Raw genomic sequence first — 20,366 nt, forward strand, 5'->3', positions numbered from 1 at the left:
TTTTTTTTTTTTTTGGTACCGGGGATTGAACTCCGGTTCTTGCACTTACAAGGCAGGCCACCGAACCACTGAGCTAAATCCCCAGCCCTTGGAGATTTTTTTAAAAAGCTGTTTTTAGCTAATGCTGTTTTTTTAGGAAACTCATTTTAGCAAAGATGATACTATATTATCTTTGATTATGTTTAGTACATGTTAATGACTATTCACATTCAGTTTTTTATGGTTTATAGGAAAAATTGAATTGGTCCACATAATTAGGCTGAAAATGAATTACAACAAGAATGATCTCTACATGTGTCCTTTTGGTTTGATTTTTAATCAGGAATGAATCTGTCCTGGTGAAATGGTGTCTAAAGTTCTACAATTTTCTCTTGGAAGTAAATTGATAGTGTTTTAGAAAACCTTTATTTTCTAATGTTCTACAGAGTAGGCTTTTAAGTCACTATAAAATTATACTATTGATGGTTTTCATTTTTTTAAACTAATACTTAAAATTCCATTTAAAAATATTGGAAGCTTAAATTCATTTTAAGATGAGAATTTTTATTTTTAAGCAGTTATAAGACACAAAAGTAGAAATAATATTCTTTGCAAGTATGAGGCTTTAGAAATTTCCTGGCTCACATGATTTCTGCTCTGCAGACATTAAAATTTGTTAAATCTCAGTAGTTTTTTTGGTGTTCTTTGATTGTCTTCAGCAGTTTTTCCAAAGATGATTTACATGAGTAAAAAATAATGCATACATAATGGCACAATGCTTTTGGAAGAGTTGCTTTATTATGGACTTGGGCTTACTTTAATAGAACTTCAAAAAATTCAAAGTATGAGTGTTTGTTGTGTTCCTCTTTTCTATTTTCAGGTCACACATGTTGAGCCATGGGAGAAAGGAAGCAGGAAAACAGCTGGCCAGACAGGGATGTGCGGAGGGGTAAGTAGAAGTACGTGCATTTTTTATTTTTTTTCTGTGTCTGATAACTGTTTATTGGAAAATTAAAGGTCTGTGTGTCATTACACATTCAAATGACAAGTTATTGGCAGATCTTAAAATTTGGAGAAAATGTTAAGTTTCCAGTGGTAGACAAGGTGGGGGGTTTTTTGTTTGTTTGCTTGTTTTTTTTGTCATTCTTGGTTCTGGATTGTGGTTGGTTTTGGTGGGGTTGTGTTGTTTTGTTTTGTTTTGTTTGCTGAGACAGGGTCTTGCTATGTAGTTCAGGCTGGGCTTGAACTCACTTTGTAGCCCATGCTGGCCTTGAACTCACAGTGATCCTCCTGCCTCAGCCTCCCCAGTACTGGGATTATAGGTGTGTATGCCACCATACCTGGCTTGGATTGTGGTTTTTTAATATGTTAAAAATACTGATTTTTTTTTTTTTTTTTTTTTTTTTTTTTTTTTTTTTTTTTTTTTTGTGTTTTCTTAATTTTCTTTTCCTCTAAAGGTTCGAGGTGTTGGAACAGGAGGAATTGTTTCTACTGCTTTTTGCCTATTGTACAAATTGTTTACTCTGAAGTTAACTCGTAAGCAAGTGATGGGTCTTATAACACACACAGACTCTCCATATATTAGAGCCCTTGGATTTATGTATATAAGGTGAGCATGCATTTATTTACATTTTAAATAAATAATCTCATTTTAGTTCACATAAACTTAATAAATCTTTCATAATTCTAGGTATACGCAGCCCCCTACCGATCTGTGGGACTGGTTTGAATCCTTCCTTGATGATGAAGAGGTATGTCAACAAGGGTAATAATTCATTTTCTTCTGATTACTCTCATACTCTTAATATTTTTATTTATTGGAGGTTTAATATCTTCCAGAATTTTCTGTAGTTAAGTCTGTTTCACCCCCATTTTTGGAACTTGTCCTTTTACTAAGATTTGGTGCCTTTTATATATTGTAAGTTAAATCTTTTAAGGGCTTTTTTTTTTCTTTTTTTTTTTTTTTTTTTTTTTTTTTTTTTTTGCTTTTAAATCGTTTAAGTGTATTTTGATAATTACAGAAAATTCTCTCTTCCTAATTATGCTCAGTGTGTTGTTTTGATCCTAACTTGTACAATTGATAGTGACTTTTAAAGTGGGACATGTCCAAGATTGAGATTGATTAGAGATATGTACACAGAATACTAATTGTAGCTTTTTTTAATTTCTGGAAATTTTAATTCTTCACTCTAATCTCTTTCACATATCAATATTTCCACCTGCATAGAACTGCATAATTAAAGAGCTGGGGTGACTAAATAATCGTTGAGATGATTTGTTGAGATAACAAAATAAGTCCTTTTTTTTTTCCGTCTCTTTCAAGACAGGGTCTCACTATGTAATTCAGGCTGACCTGGAACTCATAACAATCCTGCTTCAGCCTCCCAAGTGTTAGGCTCATATGTGTGCACCACAAGCCCAGCTTTTGTTTGGGTACTGGGGACTGAACTCAGGACCTTGCTCTTGCCAGGCAGGCACAGTGCCATTGAACTACATCCCTGGCCTGAGGATGAAGTCTCGCTGTGTTACTCAGACTGGCCTTGAACTGCTATCCTCCTGCCTCCCCTTCTTGTCTACCTAAGTAGCTCGGATTACAGGCATCCTCCACCATGCCTGGCTGATTCTTGCTTTCTGGCTCTAATATACCACACATGCCATATTTATAAAAAACAAAAGCAAGGACTGGGGATGTAGCTTGATATAAAGTACTTGCCTAGCATATTTTAAAGCCTTAGGTTTGATACCCAGTGCCACAAAAAAATAGAAAAATCTTTGCTTTGGTATTTTAGGTTTTTAATCTTCTTTGCTGTCCAGAGCCTGTGACTTGTGTTCAGAAAAGTTACTTCCGGAAGCTACTGAATCAGATTAAATTATGCTTCTATTAATTTGAAGTCTGAAATACCAGAATGTACTCAATTATGAGCTATATTGTCCATATATTAACTCCTCCCATGATTTTTACCGTTCATAAAGCAGGTTTATAGTGCTGTTTCAGTTCCTACTTAAAAAATTCATAGTTTGAAGATCTTCTATTACTTGGTCATTTTGCTTATTAACTGTTGCACATAGGGAGCAAGTATCAGTGTGCATCATGATTCAAATACTGTCCCAGAACTAATGGAGCATTCTGAATGTCCGAAAAGAATTTCAGCCTTTGCTAAAAGTTCAAGAACAGCCTGGGAATTTGCAGTTGACTCTGAAGGCTGGACTAGTCCTGCTTCAAATTTTCCCTTGAAATTTAAGTAGTCTCTTCTTTTATCAAAATACTTTAACCATTGCTGAGGACAGCTGGACTTGAAGGACCTTCTCAGCTTCTGGCAGTGGTATACGTCCCTGGCCTTCTCGTCCAAGCACTGCCAGTAGTGGCTACAGGCTCCCCAGCAGAACTGCCTCTCCTTCATGGAGGGGGCTGCCATTTCTTCTGGGAGCCAGTTGCAAGTCCTTCGTGGCTTCCTGAGGGTCCTGCGGCCCACAAATTCGTGGGAAAGGGCGTGCAGCTGGGTCCTGGCACAGCAAGTCAGTCTTCTCCCTGGCTGGGGTCACTGGCCACACTCAAAAAGTTCAAATAAAGAACTTCCTGAATTAAAGAATAATTCTAATAGAAATCTGTTGATTTTTAATTTTTCGCTCCGCTCTTTTTTTGGGGGGGGGCTCTTTACTGAGTGTTAATAATTTAGAAGAAGCAAAATATATCTTAGGTGATAATCACAATCTTTATTGTTTTTCCTCTTCAGATGATCATTTTTAAGCTAAAGCATTTCTCCTGTCTTGAAAAACACGTGTCCCTCTGCATAATTGTTGTATTGGGTTTGTTTCTGAATGCTTCTGTTAATCTGTTTTTTAATGTGTTTACAAACCTGAGGTCCTCTATTTAAGCTAACTTATGTTTTCTTCCTTAGATATCTGCAGCGATTATATTTGGAAATACTGTATATCTGAACACTTAAGTGTGTGTGAGTGCAAGCAGTTTTACCTTTAGCTCTTGTTTTCTGTTTAGATAACAAATCTCACTTTCCTTGTGTGCTTGCACTATAGGTTTGGGACTGACAATAGCTGACTAACATGTCCTGAGCTGTGAGAGGGCATAGCAAGAAGGCCTTCATGCGGTAATGACCCTTTTCAGAGACAATGGTCATCATGGATTATGCGTTTCCAATTATTTGTTCATTTATTTATTTTCTACATAACTTTTAAATTAGAAACCTCACTGCTTCATGGCAGTTGGTTTGCTATTGCTTCCAGTTTTATTAGGGAATTCATTTTATATTACAGCTTTTAAAAGATAATCGTTAGGAATTGTCTGAAGTACTTCATATGTAGCTAGGTTACAGTGTTAGGTATGATATGCCCAAATATGTCCACAGAAATATGTATTTAGTAGGAAATGTGGCATATAAATTTAAGTCAATGATTCCATATGGCTTAGTAATACAAAGAGGTTTTTCGTATTGTTAACTGAGTGAGATCAGTTTCCTTTATGGCCGTGAGGCTGCAGGGTTTGTTCTCACCTGCATGTATGCACTAAGCCCAAATATTTTCCTATGTCATTCATTATTAGATTGGGATACAAAAGCATTGAAACTTTTCTGTTAGAACATTTTTGTACTTGAGATTCCACAGACGGTAAAAAAGTTTTTTTAAATATTCATATATAGTGAAATACTTTTTTTTGACGGTTAGGGTATCTTGTGTTTCCTAGGACCTAGATGTGAAGGCTGGTGGAGGCTGTGTAATGACGATTGGAGAAATGCTGCGGTCTTTTCTTACAAAATTGGAGTGGTTTTCTACCTTGTTCCCAAGAATTCCAGTTCCAGTTCAGAAGAATATTGATCAACAGATTAAAAGTCGGCCTAGGAAAATCAAGAAAGATGGGAAAGAAGGTGTTGAGGAAATAGAAAGACATGTTGAACGCAGACGTTCAAGGTAATGTAACAAATTATATGTTTTCTTTTTTTTAAGTTCTTTCTACGAAGTTGGTGGTTCTTGCAAATCAATAAGTTCTGATTTTATTAGTTTGTGATTTTTTTTTGTCCCCCACCAAAAGATAATTTTCTTTATGTGAAATCACTTTCAGTAAAATTGTACAGCTAAATTGATAACAATTTTTTTTTTCTTGGTGCTTGGGGAATCTAGGACTAGGGCCTTATATAAGCACACTAGGCAAACATTCTACTCCTGAGCTACATGCCCAGCCCAACTTTATTCCACTCCCTGGTATTGGAGATTGAACCTGGGGCCTTGTGTGTGCTAGGCAAGTGTTTTACCACTGAACTGCTACATCCTTTTTTTTTCCCCCCTGTACTCGGACTCATACTCAGGGCCTTGTGCTTGCCAGGCGGATGCAGGGCCACTGACCTACATCCCCAGCCTGTCTCAGTTTATTTTTGAGACTGGGCCTTGCTAAGTTGTTCATGCTAGGCTTGAACTTGAACTCCTCCTGCTTCAACCTGCCACAAAATGATTATTCTTGGTATGTGTGTAATCTGAGTCCTAAAAAATGCTGGTGAAATTTTTACATTATGTTTGGCTTTTTTTTGTTTGTGTGGCACAGGGCGTTGACCCTAGGGCCTTGAGCTGCTTTCCAGCCCTTACAGCATATTCATTGGAATTTTCTTCCCTCTTTCTTAGATCTCCTAGGAGATCACTGAGTCCACGGAGGTCCCCAAGAAGATCAAGAAGTAGAAGTCATCATCGAGAGGGCCATGGGTCTTCTAGTTTTGACAGAGAATTAGAAAGAGAGAAAGAACGTCAGCGACTAGAGCGTGAAGCCAAAGAAAGAGAAAAAGAAAGGCGAAGATCCCGAAGTATTGATCGTGGGTTAGATCGCAGGCATAGCAGGAGCAGGGAAAGGCATAGAAGTCGCAGTCGAAGTCGTGATAGAAAAGGAGATAGAAGGGACAGGGATCGGGAAAGAGAGAAAGAAAATGAGAGAGGTAGAAGACGAGATCGAGATTATGATAAGGAAAGAGGTAATGACAGAGACAAGGAAAGAGAAAGATCCAGAGAACGATCCAAGGAACAGAGAAGTAGGGGTGAGGTAGAAGAGAAGAAACATAAAGAAGACAAAGAGGATAGGAGGCATAGAGATGACAAAAAAGATTCCAAAAAAGAGAAAAAACACAGTAGAAGTAGAAGCAGAGAAAGGAAACATAGAAGTAGGAGCAGAAGTAGAAATGCAGGGAAACGAAGTAGAAGCAGGAGCAAAGAGAAATCAAGTAAACATAAAAATGAAAGTAAAGAAAAATCAAATAAACGAAGTAGAAGTGGCAGTCAAGGAAGAACTGACAGTGTTGAAAAATCAAAAAAACGGGAACATAGCCCCAACAAAGAAAAATCTAGAAAGCGTAGCAGAAGCAAAGAACGATCCCACAAACGAGATCACAGTGATAGTAAGGACCAGTCAGACAAACATGATCGACGGAGGAGCCAAAGTATAGACCGAGAAAGCCAAGAAAAACAGCATAAAAACAAAGATGAGACTGTGTGAAAATTTTTGTAAAAGTGGATCATATTGAATCCTATAAATGTTTGATTAAATCTACTCTTTCTTTTTTTCCAAGTTGAGATTGTGCAGTAGTTAACACACTTCAAGCTCCCTGTTTTAGGCTGCGTTTTCATTTCTTCTTTTGTGTAGGGAAGTGCCTTTGTAATCCCATTTATTGCATTGATGTTTTCATCCAGATGTTGAGTTTGCTACATGATGCACAGATTGTTGTTGCATTTTTATTGTTTTTAAAATGTACAGTCTGTACATACGTCCTGAAAATGTTTTAATTCTTTTGGCATGGTTGCCATGTTGGTTAAATTTGTATAAGGCAATAAACTGCCACTAATTCTAATTTTGTTTTGTAGGTGTGGGGTTATGGTTTGTGTACTGAAGTTAGCATGGCTGTGCTTTTCATAATAGAATGCTAGACTTTAGGAATGGATCTTGAATGTCTTATAGGAGAATTATATGCTTTCAGTGTACATGAAGGCAGCAGTTGTAGGATTAACATTCTTGTCCACTGTATATTATCTTGGAAGGCTCTTGTTAATATGTTATACTTAATATTCTCCACAATAACATTAGAGAAAATTTAAGAGAAGTTTCAGATACAGAGATTTAAGTTAGGCTGTGATTTGATCAAAAGTCCTTTTAGCATTCTACCTCAAAGGGACACTGTTAGTATGCCTAAATTTTATTCATTTAGTTTTCCCTTTTTTATTTGAAAAACTACATGACGTGTAATCTTTTTTTCTTGAATTCTTTCTCAGATTTTTAAAATGCTATATTAAAGGAAAATGTCTAAAGCCTAGCATTCTTGCAGCAACCTTATACTAACATAAAATTGGGAGAGGGTGGGGAAGATGAGTAGAAAAGCAGATTCAAGCCTCAAGCTTCCAAAGCATTTTTATAAGTGGAAAATACTTAAATTATGAAACAGCTTGATATAGTGTCCTTTTTTTTAATTCAAAACTTTTTTTGATAATGAAGATTGCTGTTTGAGTTTTTAAACTTAACCTAGAACAGAGAAGTATTAAAAGTAATGCTGTGCTGCATTATTTAAGACTATCAACAAATTATTTGATAGATTGTTCTTATGACTTGTAATTCTGATAACAGAACCATCATGAGTGTGGAATAAATGCTGGATTAAATCCTTTCTCCTGGGTGTTGGCTTTTCCCCCATTTGTTAACTTTTTTTCAAAGTTTTTATTATGGAAATTCATAAAATGTCAATAGAATTGCATTTTGTGTGGAGAGATACTTAGTGCCCAGATGACAAGTGAATTTTAAACTTAGACTGAATTGGACATGTGTGATAGCAATCTTTATCATAAGTCTTAATGCATTTGGTTTGTTAGTGGATGTATGTGTCACTGCAGTGATATTTTTATTAATTTGTTCCAGATCAAAGGTGCTTACATAATTTCACTTGGACTGTAAAATTGGGGCCTGAAGGAAATTTCATAACTCAGATATCTAATTCTTTATAGAGCAGAAAATACAGGTTTCATCAGTACCAGGACTAAAAGACTGTCCTGACAGTATAGAGATCTTCCATTACATGCACCATTTGTTTAACCCAGTGGTTATATTGGTCAGTGAAGGACACTCAAGACACCATGCAAAAGTGTTAAAATGCTTCCTCTTGCAAGTCCTCCACTTGTGGGCTAATATTTGTACCTAATTCCATTTGAGATAAAAGCTCATTAAATGAAGGAATTCCTCTACAAAAATGCTATGCTTTCTTTCCCCCCCCACCTTTTTGCAGTGTTGGCTATCTTCCAACCCAGGGTCTAATGCATGCTAGATAAATACTCTACTGCTAGGATACAGCTCATCCCAATTACAGGACCTCTTGGAACTGATTTCTGTGGGAAGAAAATGCATCCTGATACTTAGTCTCTGAAATTTTTGTCATCCTGTCCCACCCAAAATTTCTCAGCACTTTTCCAAATACCTCTAAAATGGTACTTTTTATTCTGAATTGCCAGCATTTGTTGTAGAGAACATGACAGCATGAATACTATCCACTGAAAAATGTTATCATAGCTAGTTAAGATCCATTATTTGATTCTCAGAGCATTGTTTGTCAAAGGATCTCTATTAATCATGATCTGTACTGTACCCAGGTTAAAACAGGCACATACAGGAGCTGAAAAGCCTGTTGAAAAACAATTACACTTAAAGCACAAGTCAGGAGATTTTTATTATGAGTATTGTTTAAAAAAAACAAAAAAAAACTCACTTAAGCTTTCCTGATCTGCAAGTATACTGGTTTGTGGACATGGAAGTTACCAAACCAATTTCTTGCTTTCAAATCCACCCTTTACCTGGGCATACTTTTGTGATTCTGCATCTGATCCTTTCAGTATTTTTTGCTTTGCCAGCTGGCATAACAGCTGACCTATGTGCAGAGGATGCTGAAGGAAGGCATTTCTACTTCCTGTGTTTTCTTCTGTATTGCGTAGGGGCTAGTAGGACATACAAGGGCACTCACCCGACAAGTTTTAGTGCCATCTCTGAAAGAAGCAGAGGAGTTTCTATCAAATCCATAGATCACCTTACCCTGTCAGGTTCCCAGTAAGCCTTGCTAATGTTCCAAAACACAACTCCCCATTGAGTTTCGGCAGCACCCCACAGATTTCCCAGTGAGTGTTAGCACCCCAGTGAGTTGTCCTGGCTAGTTCTGTTGCCAAAACCAACTCCTCAGCAAATAGAGGGCCACAGCTGTATCCTACAAAGTCTGAATCTATGTTATAAAAGAACCTCTTTCAAATTTGTGCCTTCCTTGTGCTCTCAACCCTAGAGTTAATGCCTGCTCCCAAGTTCACTTTATTCTTTTTTTTTTTTTTTTTTTTTTCCTCCCTGTGCAGGCCAGGCTGGTCTCGAACTCACAGTGATCCCTCCTGCCTCAGCCTCCCGAGTGCTGGGATTACTGGTGTGCACCATCACGCCTGGCTCCTAGTTCACTTTATTCTTAATGATAAATTATGTTACCAGCTTATAATTCTTTACATCAAACTTTTCCCTGTTGAAATTACTGTTTTCTGTGTCCTGACTGGACCCTGAATGATACAGTGTAAGATGGTACCAGTCGTACGGGTGCCACTTCTTTAGGTTACCTGATGCCTCCTGATAAGGTCTGGTATAAAGGGTTCAGCCCAGTAAGTTCACTGAAAAGTATGTAAGAGAATCTGTGCCTGGAAGCTCTCATCCTGCTTCCTGCTGGCTTTCTAGTGTTTTTTGTTTGTTTGTTTGTTTTTCCAGTGTAGTCAGTGGATATTCATGTAATTTCCCTGTTTTCCTTAAGACCCTTAAGATGGCTGGTGTTCCTCTTGGACCCCAGTAGCAGGGAGATGGGGGTGGGGGAGCAGGCAGTGTGTTGTCCAAGCCAGTCTCAAACTTGCAGTCCTCCTGTCTTAACCTCCCCAAATGCTGGGATTACAGACATACGTCACTGCCAACTTCTGGTTTATTTTATTATAAGCACCAGACTAAAGATCTTGCAGTTTCCCATTTTTTCCTGGACAATCAAATCCTACTCCATATTCCTTCTGTATCTCGTTATTCTTTTTTTCCTCTTTTTTTCTTTTGTTGCTGGGGATCAAGCCCAGGGCCTCATGCATACTAAGACATGCTCTATCATTTCAAATGTTTACTAGTTCAAGTCCTCTGCTCTTCATATTTATTCTCACATCATACTGACTATTAAGAAAAAGTCCTTCAATTTGCTGCCTTCTTTTCCCCCAAACTACAAGATTGGCTGCAGTCATGTGGATCTTGTTTTCCTCCATACCTTTCTCCTGTTAAGTTCTAAATTCTGCCCTATGCTAAACTACATATGCACTAGATCACATTCATTCACTCATCATTCATTCATGTGGCAGAGACCCAACTGTTTCCCAATGCCAATTGTTCCCTTTTTCCACAGCAAAGGACCTCTTGAACAGACATGTCTCCTGCCAAGCTCCCAGCTCAACATAGACATGAAACCAAATTCTGGCCAATAGTAGCATAGTAGCAGCAGGAACCTTTCTATTTTTTTTCCTTTTCTTTTTCTTTTTTCCAGTACTGGGGATTGAACTCGGGACCTTGTTCTTGCCAGGCATGGGTAGCATCACTGAGTGACATCCCCAGCCTATAGGAACCTTTCCTAAGAGACTGGTGACATCACAAGCATTCATCTCTCTTCCTTTCCTTTTCTTCTTACTGAATTCTGCTCCCTGCAATTTTGATAAAATAGTTGGACCAAGAAGAAGTCCTCATGTTAAGGACAGCAAGCTGAGAAACCAAAGGAGATTGGGTCCTCTGAGGACTCCGTGGCATTGAGGTATCATGCCTCTCTCTGATGTGCTGCCCCCACCATTTCATATCAGAAAAATTTCTGTTTAAGCTGCTGTTACAAAATTATTTTGTCACTCTCAGCAAATCTATGAATTTGCTATCTAGAATTACACACCAAGTAATCAAGAGCCTACTTTTTAAATTTTATTGATTGATTGATTGATTGGTACTGGGGATCGAACTCAGGGCCCATTTCTTATTTAGCATCTTAACATTTTATCTCTCTTTCATTCCAGACCCTTGTCTTTATCTTTTTCAGACCACCTGGCTTTTTTGTATTACTGATTAATCTTAACTTTTCTAATGTAATGCAATAATATTTTAATAGACTCACTTTGGTAGCTGTTTCCTTTCTTTTTTTCTTTGTTTTGTTTTGTTTTTTTGAGATAGGGCCTAACTATGTAGCTCAGGTTGGCCTTCAACTCACTATAGAGTCCAGGCTGGCTTTGAACTCTCAGTGATCCTCCTGCCTCAATCTCTCAAGTGCTGGGATCACAGGCATGCTACACCTGTTGTCTCCTTTCTTGGTTGTCTTAGCTCATATTATGGCTTATGTTTAGATGTCCCCCCAAGCTTCATGATTTCTCAGAGGTGGCTGAATCTAGAGTGCGTGATTGATGCATGGTGGGGCTAGGCCCAAGGGCCCTAGGATTAAGAGCATGAGTGCTACCCACCCTAAGTAGTCAATAAAATAAAAGGGGCAGAAAGACAATGCTAAGGTCCTTTGTTGCTTTTGCTACCCTGTGGACTCCACAAACTGTTTCTCCTCTTTGACACCCCTCTGTCATGTGCCACCCTGCCTTCAAGACAGCTGATGGACTGAAACCTCTACAAACTTTGAGCTAAATAAACTTCTCCTTCAACTTTGGGTGTTGAGTATTTTGTCTCAGCAATGAGAGAAAAGTAACTAACACAGCTGCTTTCCCCTCAGTACCTAAATTCATTTATTTACTGCTTTGCTGAATCCCATCCTGAAAGGAGAATTTTAGACAGCTGGTAATTTTAACAATTCAAAGCTGTAAATTTATACTATAAAAACTGATTTATTACATTGTTTCCTAATGGAATTGTTCACCAATAAATTCATTACCTATTTTGACTACCCAGAAGTTGATATTAGCCAGAAATATTGTTTGTTTGTTTGTTTGTTTGTTTTGGGGTCAAACTAGGGATCAAACTTGGGTCCTTACCCTTGTGAGGCAGCAGAAATATTGTTAACATCACAGTAACTTTCTTAACTCATTTCTTTAAAAGTATTGTACTGGACCATTGCTTTTTCCTCTTTCCTAAACCTTCTGCCATACTTCCTTTAAAACTCGTCATCTGACATATACCCCGTGATTGATATCTCATCCATAGACCTTGGAAGATCCTCCCCTAGTATTTTAATACTTGCAGAGTTTAATGGCTTTGCTGTAATGTGGATCCTGAGCATTCCCCAAGGGCCATGTGTTGAAGGCTCGGTGCTTAGCCTCTGGTGCTACTGGGAGATGGTGGAGCTTTTAGGAAGTGAGGCGTACTGGGAGGAAGTTGGGTCACTAGGGGCATTCCCTTGAAGGGAACTCGAAGGGGCTCAGCCAATTCCTGTTTCTTTGTTTTACTTCTTGCTTTACTACTACATCATGATCTACCTCTTACCAGGTCCTGTATTAGGCAGCCTTCCCATTGGTGGACACTACCTGACACAAATTAAAGAAAGAAAGGTTTAATTGAGTTCATGGTCTGGGGAAATTCAGTTCAGAGTCAGGGCTACAAGGCAGAAATATTATGGTGAAAGGGCATGGCGGAGCAAAGCCACTTAGCTCCTGGCAGCGGGGGATCAGAGCAGGGAAACGGCACCAGAGGAGAATAGGTAAGGGACCATATATAGTATCCGAGGTCCAGACTACATGTCTACTAGGCATTTCTTAATCCAATGAAGTTGACAAATCTGAATTAACAGTCACAGGCCCAAGGGTAACTGGGCCAAGAGACCATGGACAGAAACCTCTGAAAGCACAAGCCAAATTAAACCTTTCTTCCTTCTTTAGATAGTTTAACTCCTATATTTCCTGCTTAGGTCCTCTAATATCCTGCCCAGCAGTTCTTGGACTCCTGTGGGCCCTTAAATCTATTATCCCCGCAAGTTTTTTGCAGTGAGACATTGCAAGCCTCATTTCACTGTTTATCTTGCTTAGTTTCCACTGCCCAACATTACAAATCAGTTCCTTGTAAACATTTTGGCCCCCTTACTGCAGTCTCTCTGTAGCATACTTCGCTAGTTTTACCCAAATCCAAGTGAAATACAACTCAGCCTACTCTGTGTCTGCCCAGCAATGACTGAACATGGCTACAGAAAAGACAATCACACTGCTGGGCATCTCTTTAAGTCCATGACCAAAAATCTCACTAGCGACCTGTTGGAGGTACAGCAAAGACACCACTTGGAGACAACGCAATGCCAGTACAGGGTTTCACCCTTCAGAAAATAATATGCATTAGTCATTTTCCTTGCTGGGACAAAGTACCTGATACCCATAATTTAGCGGTGGAAACGTTTATTTTGACTCACAGTTGCAATTCCTGGTCAGCTGGCTCCAAGGAAGGATTGGCCTGGGCAGAAGAAAATGGTTCATATCACAGTGGCCAGGAGGCAGAGAGTACAGCGAAGGACCGGGAGGAGAGAGACATCCTCCCAGGCCATGCCCTCCCCGATCCTTCTCCAACCGCGCCCCCATCTCCTCCAGCACATCTAGCACATGCAGTATGGGACCCCGTGACCCAATCACCACCCAAACACATAGCGGGTTTTAGGGATGCCCCAGATCTAAACCATCACTGTACCCCATGTCCATGAGCATTACGTGGCGCTGTATCCTGAAAACGTGAAACACCCGGGCCCTGGACGAATGAGGAGCGGCCGCGCTCACCATCACCCTCAGTGACCCACCCGAGGGACTTGCGCTTCCCACCTGTGGGACTCTGGGTGCACAGGAACCGGAGAGGGAGCACTTCCTTAAATTCACATCCTCAATCGCATCGAGCTCCCCGCAGCTGTAGCGGGTAGCTTGGGGCACCATCCGGAGCTCCCCAGCAGAGCTGTCCAGAATTCAGGCAAGGAGCGTGGGTACTCTCACCTGCCAGAGGCTGGATATGGCTCCCCCGTGTAGGGAGTGTGACTAAGCAAGGAAGCTCATCAGCCAGAGAGACCGCTGGAGTTGTCAGCCACCCGTGCTCCCTGCAGCTGGGGCCATGAGTTCAAACGTTCTAACCAAGCCCTCTCCCTCTGCCTGGCCTGTTCCTTTCCTAGATTTCCAAAGACCTCACCTCCCCGCTTCCCTCACACCTATCCTAAAGCATCTGGTTGCCAGATAGGTCTCCCTAACTCCTGTATATAAACTAGCACTCTGTCCTTCAATATTCTCTTCTGTTACTCTGCTGTTTTTTGTGGGGTTTTTTTTTTCATTTTGCTCCATAACATCTTATAACTCTTGATATATTTAATTACTGTTCTGCTTATTTTGGTCTTACTCTACCAGAGTTTGTGCTCCATGAGTGCGGGGCTCTGATTTGTTTATGTTTGTGCCCCAGTGACCAGAATGCTTCTTGGTATACAGTAGAGAGATACCCAATATGCTTTTGTTGTTAAGATGCCTTGTATTTATATTCAACTCAAGGAAGTCAGGGTGGTTTAGTGGAAGGAGCATAAGAGTTTTGGAGTTTGATTTTTAAAAGCAGCTTTAGGCAGAACTGACATAAAATAAATCACACACATTTTTTTCCAGTATCAGGAATTGAACTCAGAACCTTGTGCTTGCTAGTCAGGGACTGGCACCACTGAACTAAATCCCCAGCCAAATCACACATTTTTAAGACATAAACTCAGCATGTTTTAATACAGATATATACTCAGGAAACATCACACAATTCCAATGATGTACATATCCTCCATACCTAAGAATGTCTTCTTACACTTTCTATAAATCTTTCTTTTGGTTTACTTATAGCCTAGGGATTAAAACAATACAATATGTTTTTGTATGGGCATGTTTTTTCATTTCTCTTGGGTAAATACTTAGGAGTGAAATGATTTGGCATAGGTTTTTTGTCGTTGTTGTTGTTTTGTTTTTTGTTTTTTGTTTTTTTGTTTTTTGTTTTGTACCACTGACTGAACTCAGGACCTTGCCCTTGCGAGGCATGGGATGGAACCACTGAGCTAAATCCCTGACCCTCCTTAAAATGTTTAACATATACCTTTTATGTAAATCAATCACGGGCTGGTGATTTAGGTCAGTGGTTCCACCCCCTGCCTCGCAAGAGCAAGGTCCCAAGTTCGATCCTTGGTATCAACAAAACAGAACAAAAAAAACACGTTTTAGGAATCAGTTGTTTTCAAAATGGTTGTACCATTTCACATTTCCATCAGGTATGAGATTTCTGGTCTCTACATCCTTGCTAACAGTTGGCATAGTCTTTCGAGTTGTAGACATGTAGTAAGTACGCACTTGAGATCTCACTGTTGTATTCATTTGCAAACTTCTATTGTTAATGATGTTAGGATTTTGTCAGGCACTTATTTTCCGTGTGAGTATTTTCTTGGATGAAGTATGTTTACATTTTTTGCCCATTTTTATTTTATTATTGGGTTTTGAGAATAAAATACACACACACACACACACACACACACACACACACACACACACACACACACACACACACACACCACATATAGAATATAAGCCCTTTTTGGATACATGTTTGCAGGTATTTTCCCCTAGTCCAGTAATGGCAAACCTTGCCACAGGAGGCATACAGAGCCCTCTCAGTGTGCTATCCAGGTCCCCCCAGCAGCCAAGTATAAGATTGCTAGTTTTTGTTTGTTTGTTTGTTTTCTGTGATACTGGGGATCAAACTCAGGACCTTGTGCTTGCCAGGCAGGTACAACACCACTGAGCTTCATCCCTGGCCCATTGACAATTATTTTTTTCTAAACTAAAACTTACATATTCAGATTTAATCGCAGTGCTGGCATTTTGTGAAAAATAAATGCATTCTGGGTTGTAGTTTGGGCACTTGGTCTCTAAAAGGTTTACCATCAATGTTTTAGAGCTTTTAGTAACAGGGTGCTGTGGCACTCATGCGGTAGGTCTGCCACCACTTCCCTTGTGGCTTATCTTTTTATTTCCTTAATAGCACAGAAGTTCTTTGTTTTGAAAAGTCCAGTTTATTGTTTTTTAAAATGGATCATGTTTTCAGTGTTGTATCTAGGAAATTTTGCCTTCCTCAAGGTCATAAAGATTTTATTTTATTTTCTCTAGACATTTTTATAGTTTTTGATACTAGATTTAGGTTTATGATTCATTTTGATCAAAATTTTTTGATACCGGGTCTCCATATGTGGACCAGACTGTTCTGGGCCCAAATGGTCTTCCTGCCTCATCTTCCCAAGTAGCTGGGATGACAGGTATGTGCCAGTATGCCCAGCTTGAATTAATTTTTAAATACGATGTAAAGTCTGGATCAAAGTTAATGTTGGGTTTTTTGTTTGGTTTGGTTTTGGTTTTGGTTTTGTTTCATTATTCGGTGCTGGAGATTCAACCTAGAGCTTCAAGCATGGTTACCCGACCGCTCCAGCATCATCAGTTGAAAAAGTCTGTCCTTTCTCCTTTGATTACCTTTCCACCTTTGCTGAAAATCAATCTGTTTGGCATGGCTTTCTTCAACTCTTTTTTTTTTTCAGTCTTCGTAATGTCTGTCCCTGCCAGTCTCCAGTGCCCCTAGTTACAGGTGAGCTCCACACCAAAGGGGAGGAGCGACTTCGCAGGGTCCTTCCCAGCATCAGAGCAGCTCGGGTGTTGCCCTCCTGGGGAACCAGGAAGACCCTGAACATCTTGTTGTGTGCCATGTGAGAGCTATGTGCAACAGAATGGCCAGAGGACCAGAGAAATGTTTGTCTTTGATTGGATTCAGTCTCGTCTGTCTTAAAATGGTGAGTTCACCTTTCCAACAACCTGCAACTATTTAGGGAAGAAAACAGACACATTCATTATCTTTCATTTTTTTGTGGGAGATAGAAATCAAAGTATTTTAGGACCATAACAAGATTATATATGTTTGCATTTTGAAATTTAATGTAATATGGTAGAACAATATTATCATTATATTTTAAGAACAAAGATTTTTGAAAAATCTGTCAGTGGCTTCTGATCTAGTTCAATAGGCAGATTCAGAAGAAAAAATTCCATAGTAATGTGATCTGTCTCCAGACTCTAATTCTATTTAGAATTGCTTTGTGGTAGATTTGAGCTCTGGGAAATGAGTTGTGCAGAAAAATACTTGTGTGAATTCAAAGATTGCTTACATTTTGTATAGAAATATTATGATACATTTATTATTGCTCTGATTTATGTTTTTCTCTATGATTCTAATTTTCACAACTTTCCTTTTCAGGTTGTTTCAGCGAAAACAGGTAAAATTTTCTGATATCCCACTTTTCTGACCTCATATTTGATTTTAATTGCTATTGCTGATTTATGGGCTACCTTGATTTTTTTTTTTCCAGTACCAGGGATCAAACTCAGGACCTTGTGCTTGCAAGGCAGGCACCACACTACTGAGCTAAATCGAAATATAAAGGGTTAACTTGAAATATAAAGTCGGTAGCAGAAAATAAATTTCAACGTTTTCTGAGCATTCACACCGGATGCTAACCATTGTATCCAGTGCTGGGGAGATAACAACTGATAAGACAAATAAATAGATCAAGCTCAAAAGACAATATTATTGTTAAATATTGTGATATATAGAGTCATGTAGCAATGCATTTTCTCACATATACTTGGCTATGAGCACAATATTACAATGATAATCATAATCATTCCAGTCAAAGAAAAAATTTTAGTTACATTAGTCTAATTCATATAAATTTTCTTACCTGTTTTGTAGGAAATTAGAAGAGAAAATTAGGAACATCCTCTTTGATTGCATTTTCATTGTAATGGTGTTTGGGAGACTAAAGCAAGAGGAGGGTTTGAGGTCAGGCTGGACAATATAGCAAGGCTCTCTTTCAAAAGCAACAATAATAACAAAACTAAAATATTGGCAATGATAACTTGAAGCTGAAAGGAGCTTTCTTTTAAAAAGATTTGCTCACTATCCTTAATGAATAACTGAAGGCAAAAATAATTTCTCTAGAATCCTCTGCTGGCTCATATATTCTAGAAATCTTAGTCTCGGGATAGAAATTTATGTGTAGGGGTTTAGATTATCTGTAGGAACCTTCCAATATCAACTATCTCAACAATAAATTTTCACAGTGATTCAACATCAGTTAGAACAATTTATATTATGTTGTCTGTGCCACAAAGAAGGAAGTACAATGAAGACAGTTTTAAAATTTGGTATAGATATATAGCTGAGCGGTGACATTTCATAAAATCCATGATATATAGTTAATTTTAAAGGATTATTATTTCTTGCTCTATTCTTATTCATTTATCTTTTTTTTTCTTTTTGGGGGGTGGTGAGACAGGGTTTCACTATGTAGCTCAGACTGGCCTTGGACTCACTGTATAGATGAGACTGGCCTCGAGCATCAGATGATCCTCCTGCCTCATCCTCCAGAGTGCTGGGAATTGCAGGTGTGGGCCAACTTGCCTAGACTCTCATTCACCTTATTCTTAAGAGACCTTTGGGTTTGACCAGGAAGCTATGGGAAGGACTGCTTGGCTATATTTAAACTGATTTATAGTTTATTTATTTGCAGTGCTAGGGATTGGACTTAGGGGCTCAAATGTGCTAGGCTACCACTAAGCCACGTTTTGAGACTAAACCACATTTTGAGACTGAGACAGTCTTTGAAATTTGCTCAGAGTCCTCTTGAACTTTCTATCCTCTTGCCTCAGCCTCTCAAGTAGCTGGAATTACAGGCATATTGCCACAGTACCTGGCTTACGTTATTTAAGATAAAATCTCACCATGTTGCCAGGCTGGCTTTGAACTCCCGGACTTTAGTGATCCTCCTGAGTAGCTGAAACTATAAGTTCACACCACTGTGATTGACCTTTAAGTGATTTTTAAAGCAACTGGGTTTTAGATGACAAAAATCTAGCTTTGTTGTCTCTTCCAAGGTCCCAGAACACTCAAGACATACCAAACCCTCAGAACAGGCCTCCTTTTAGTCCCTACAGCATCGACCCTTTGGAAACAAAAGAAAGGCTCAGGCTTAGATACAAACTATGCTGTTCATTGATTCACCCTGGCTTCTCACCAGATAAGATCTGTGTAATTTGTACTGTATGGAAGGTTTTATTTTGACTGTGTGTATTTAGATTCGTTTTGAGCTTTGCTGTGGGCTGTTTATGTATGTCTGGCCTCTGGGGACTCTGGGCTAATTTAGGTCTCTGAGTTAGTAGAATGCACAGATACTGAGAGCCAGAAGGTTTCATTTCTGGCTGATCTGAGTGGTTGGATGGGAATAACGTTTTCTCTTTCATCAATCCAGTCAGTGGCTTAACTTTAGGAATAATAAAGGGAAGAAGGAACTGGTGTTACTTTATAAGCCATTGCTTGTCGCTCAGCACCCCCGCAAAATGTGGAAGGGTATGGAGGGACTCTCATACTTTCCATAACCTCCCCAAGTATTCATTAATGGTAAGAGTAATATGACCAGGGGGTGGGAGTGGAGCTCAGTGTCAGAGTGCTTACCTAGTGCTATGAGGCCCCGGGCTCAAACTCCAACACCTGAAAGAAAAAGGACAAAGGTAATATTCCTTCCGAACGTCTTCTGTCTTCTTCTCCCTGTTCATTTGTCCATCCTCATCTTTCATCTCACTGCCATCGTCTTGCCTTTCTCGATCTGTTCTCCGGGGGTCTCTTGGGAACTGTCACCCCACCTAGTTCACCTCCTAGCCCTACCAAGCTGATGTCTTTGGGGACAACCCTCCTCTTGCCACCACACAACTGGGCACTCAGACTCATTCACACTACGCTGGGTGGTCCCACCACTTGCTCCTCACTTCAGGTCCCCTAGCTGCTGGACACACTTGCATTCTCCCACTCAGACCATACCGTTCACCCCACATTTCCCCTATCCCCCAGGGAGCCAGTGACATGGATTGTCACATCTCCCAGAGAAACAGAATTCACAGGTATTGATCTGCTTTCCTGGCTGATGCTAGTCTGAGCCTTCCAGAGCCGACTGTAAAACAGGCATCATGTCTCTCTCTCCAGCCTGTGCCGGCCCCAGAATTCCCTAACCCTCACTTTCACTGGCACGCTCCATGCGTCTGGCTTTTCCAAACCCATCCAGACTTTCTGATATGCGCGTGCACACGCACACACACACACGCATGCGCACACACACTCACATGGAATCAAATCCAGCAGCACTCTGAACTACATCCCAGAGTCTTGCTAAATTGCCCAGGCTGGACTTGAACTTGTAATTCTCCTGCCTCAGCCACACAAGTAGCTGGGATTACAGTTGTGTACCACCGTGACTGTCTCACATACATATTTTCAATGTGCCCACTTAATCTTTAGAATAATCCTAAAAAAGAGATATTTTATATAT

General features: G+C 39.5%; 3 protein-coding genes across 4 annotated transcripts in view; 2 read left to right on the top strand and 1 right to left on the bottom strand.

The window, feature by feature from the left end:
• The window catches only part of Prpf38b (pre-mRNA processing factor 38B), a 9,741-nt gene extending 2,923 nt beyond the window's left edge, over positions 1 to 6,818 (top strand). Inside the window, 5 exon segments of the mRNA XM_010605933.3 lie at positions 860 to 928; positions 1,437 to 1,588; positions 1,670 to 1,730; positions 4,679 to 4,902; positions 5,608 to 6,818. Coding sequence (XP_010604235.1) covers positions 860 to 928; positions 1,437 to 1,588; positions 1,670 to 1,730; positions 4,679 to 4,902; positions 5,608 to 6,466 — 1,365 coding nt within the window. The 3' untranslated portion in view covers positions 6,467 to 6,818.
• LOC117284017 (cytochrome c oxidase assembly factor 6 homolog) lies at positions 3,069 to 3,395 on the bottom strand. The gene has a single exon (XM_033758298.1). The coding sequence runs from the start codon at positions 3,393 to 3,395 to the stop codon at positions 3,069 to 3,071; it is 327 nt and encodes a 108-aa protein (XP_033614189.1).
• Positions 6,819 to 16,718: 9,900 nt separating the features above from the next.
• Positions 16,719 to 20,366, top strand: part of Fndc7 (fibronectin type III domain containing 7) — a 28,340-nt gene continuing 24,692 nt past the window's right edge. For both annotated transcript variants that reach the window (XM_010605934.2, XM_010605935.2), the window contains exons 1-2: positions 16,719 to 16,781; positions 17,243 to 17,261. In XM_010605934.2, the coding sequence (XP_010604236.1) occupies positions 16,719 to 16,781; positions 17,243 to 17,261 (82 nt within the window). The remainder of the gene's footprint in view (positions 16,782 to 17,242; positions 17,262 to 20,366) is intronic.

Source organism: Fukomys damarensis, unplaced genomic scaffold, assembly GCF_012274545.1.
Source record: "Fukomys damarensis isolate Sample0158 unplaced genomic scaffold, DMR_v1.0_HiC HiC_scaffold_33, whole genome shotgun sequence".
Lineage (NCBI taxonomy): Eukaryota > Metazoa > Chordata > Mammalia > Rodentia > Bathyergidae > Fukomys > Fukomys damarensis.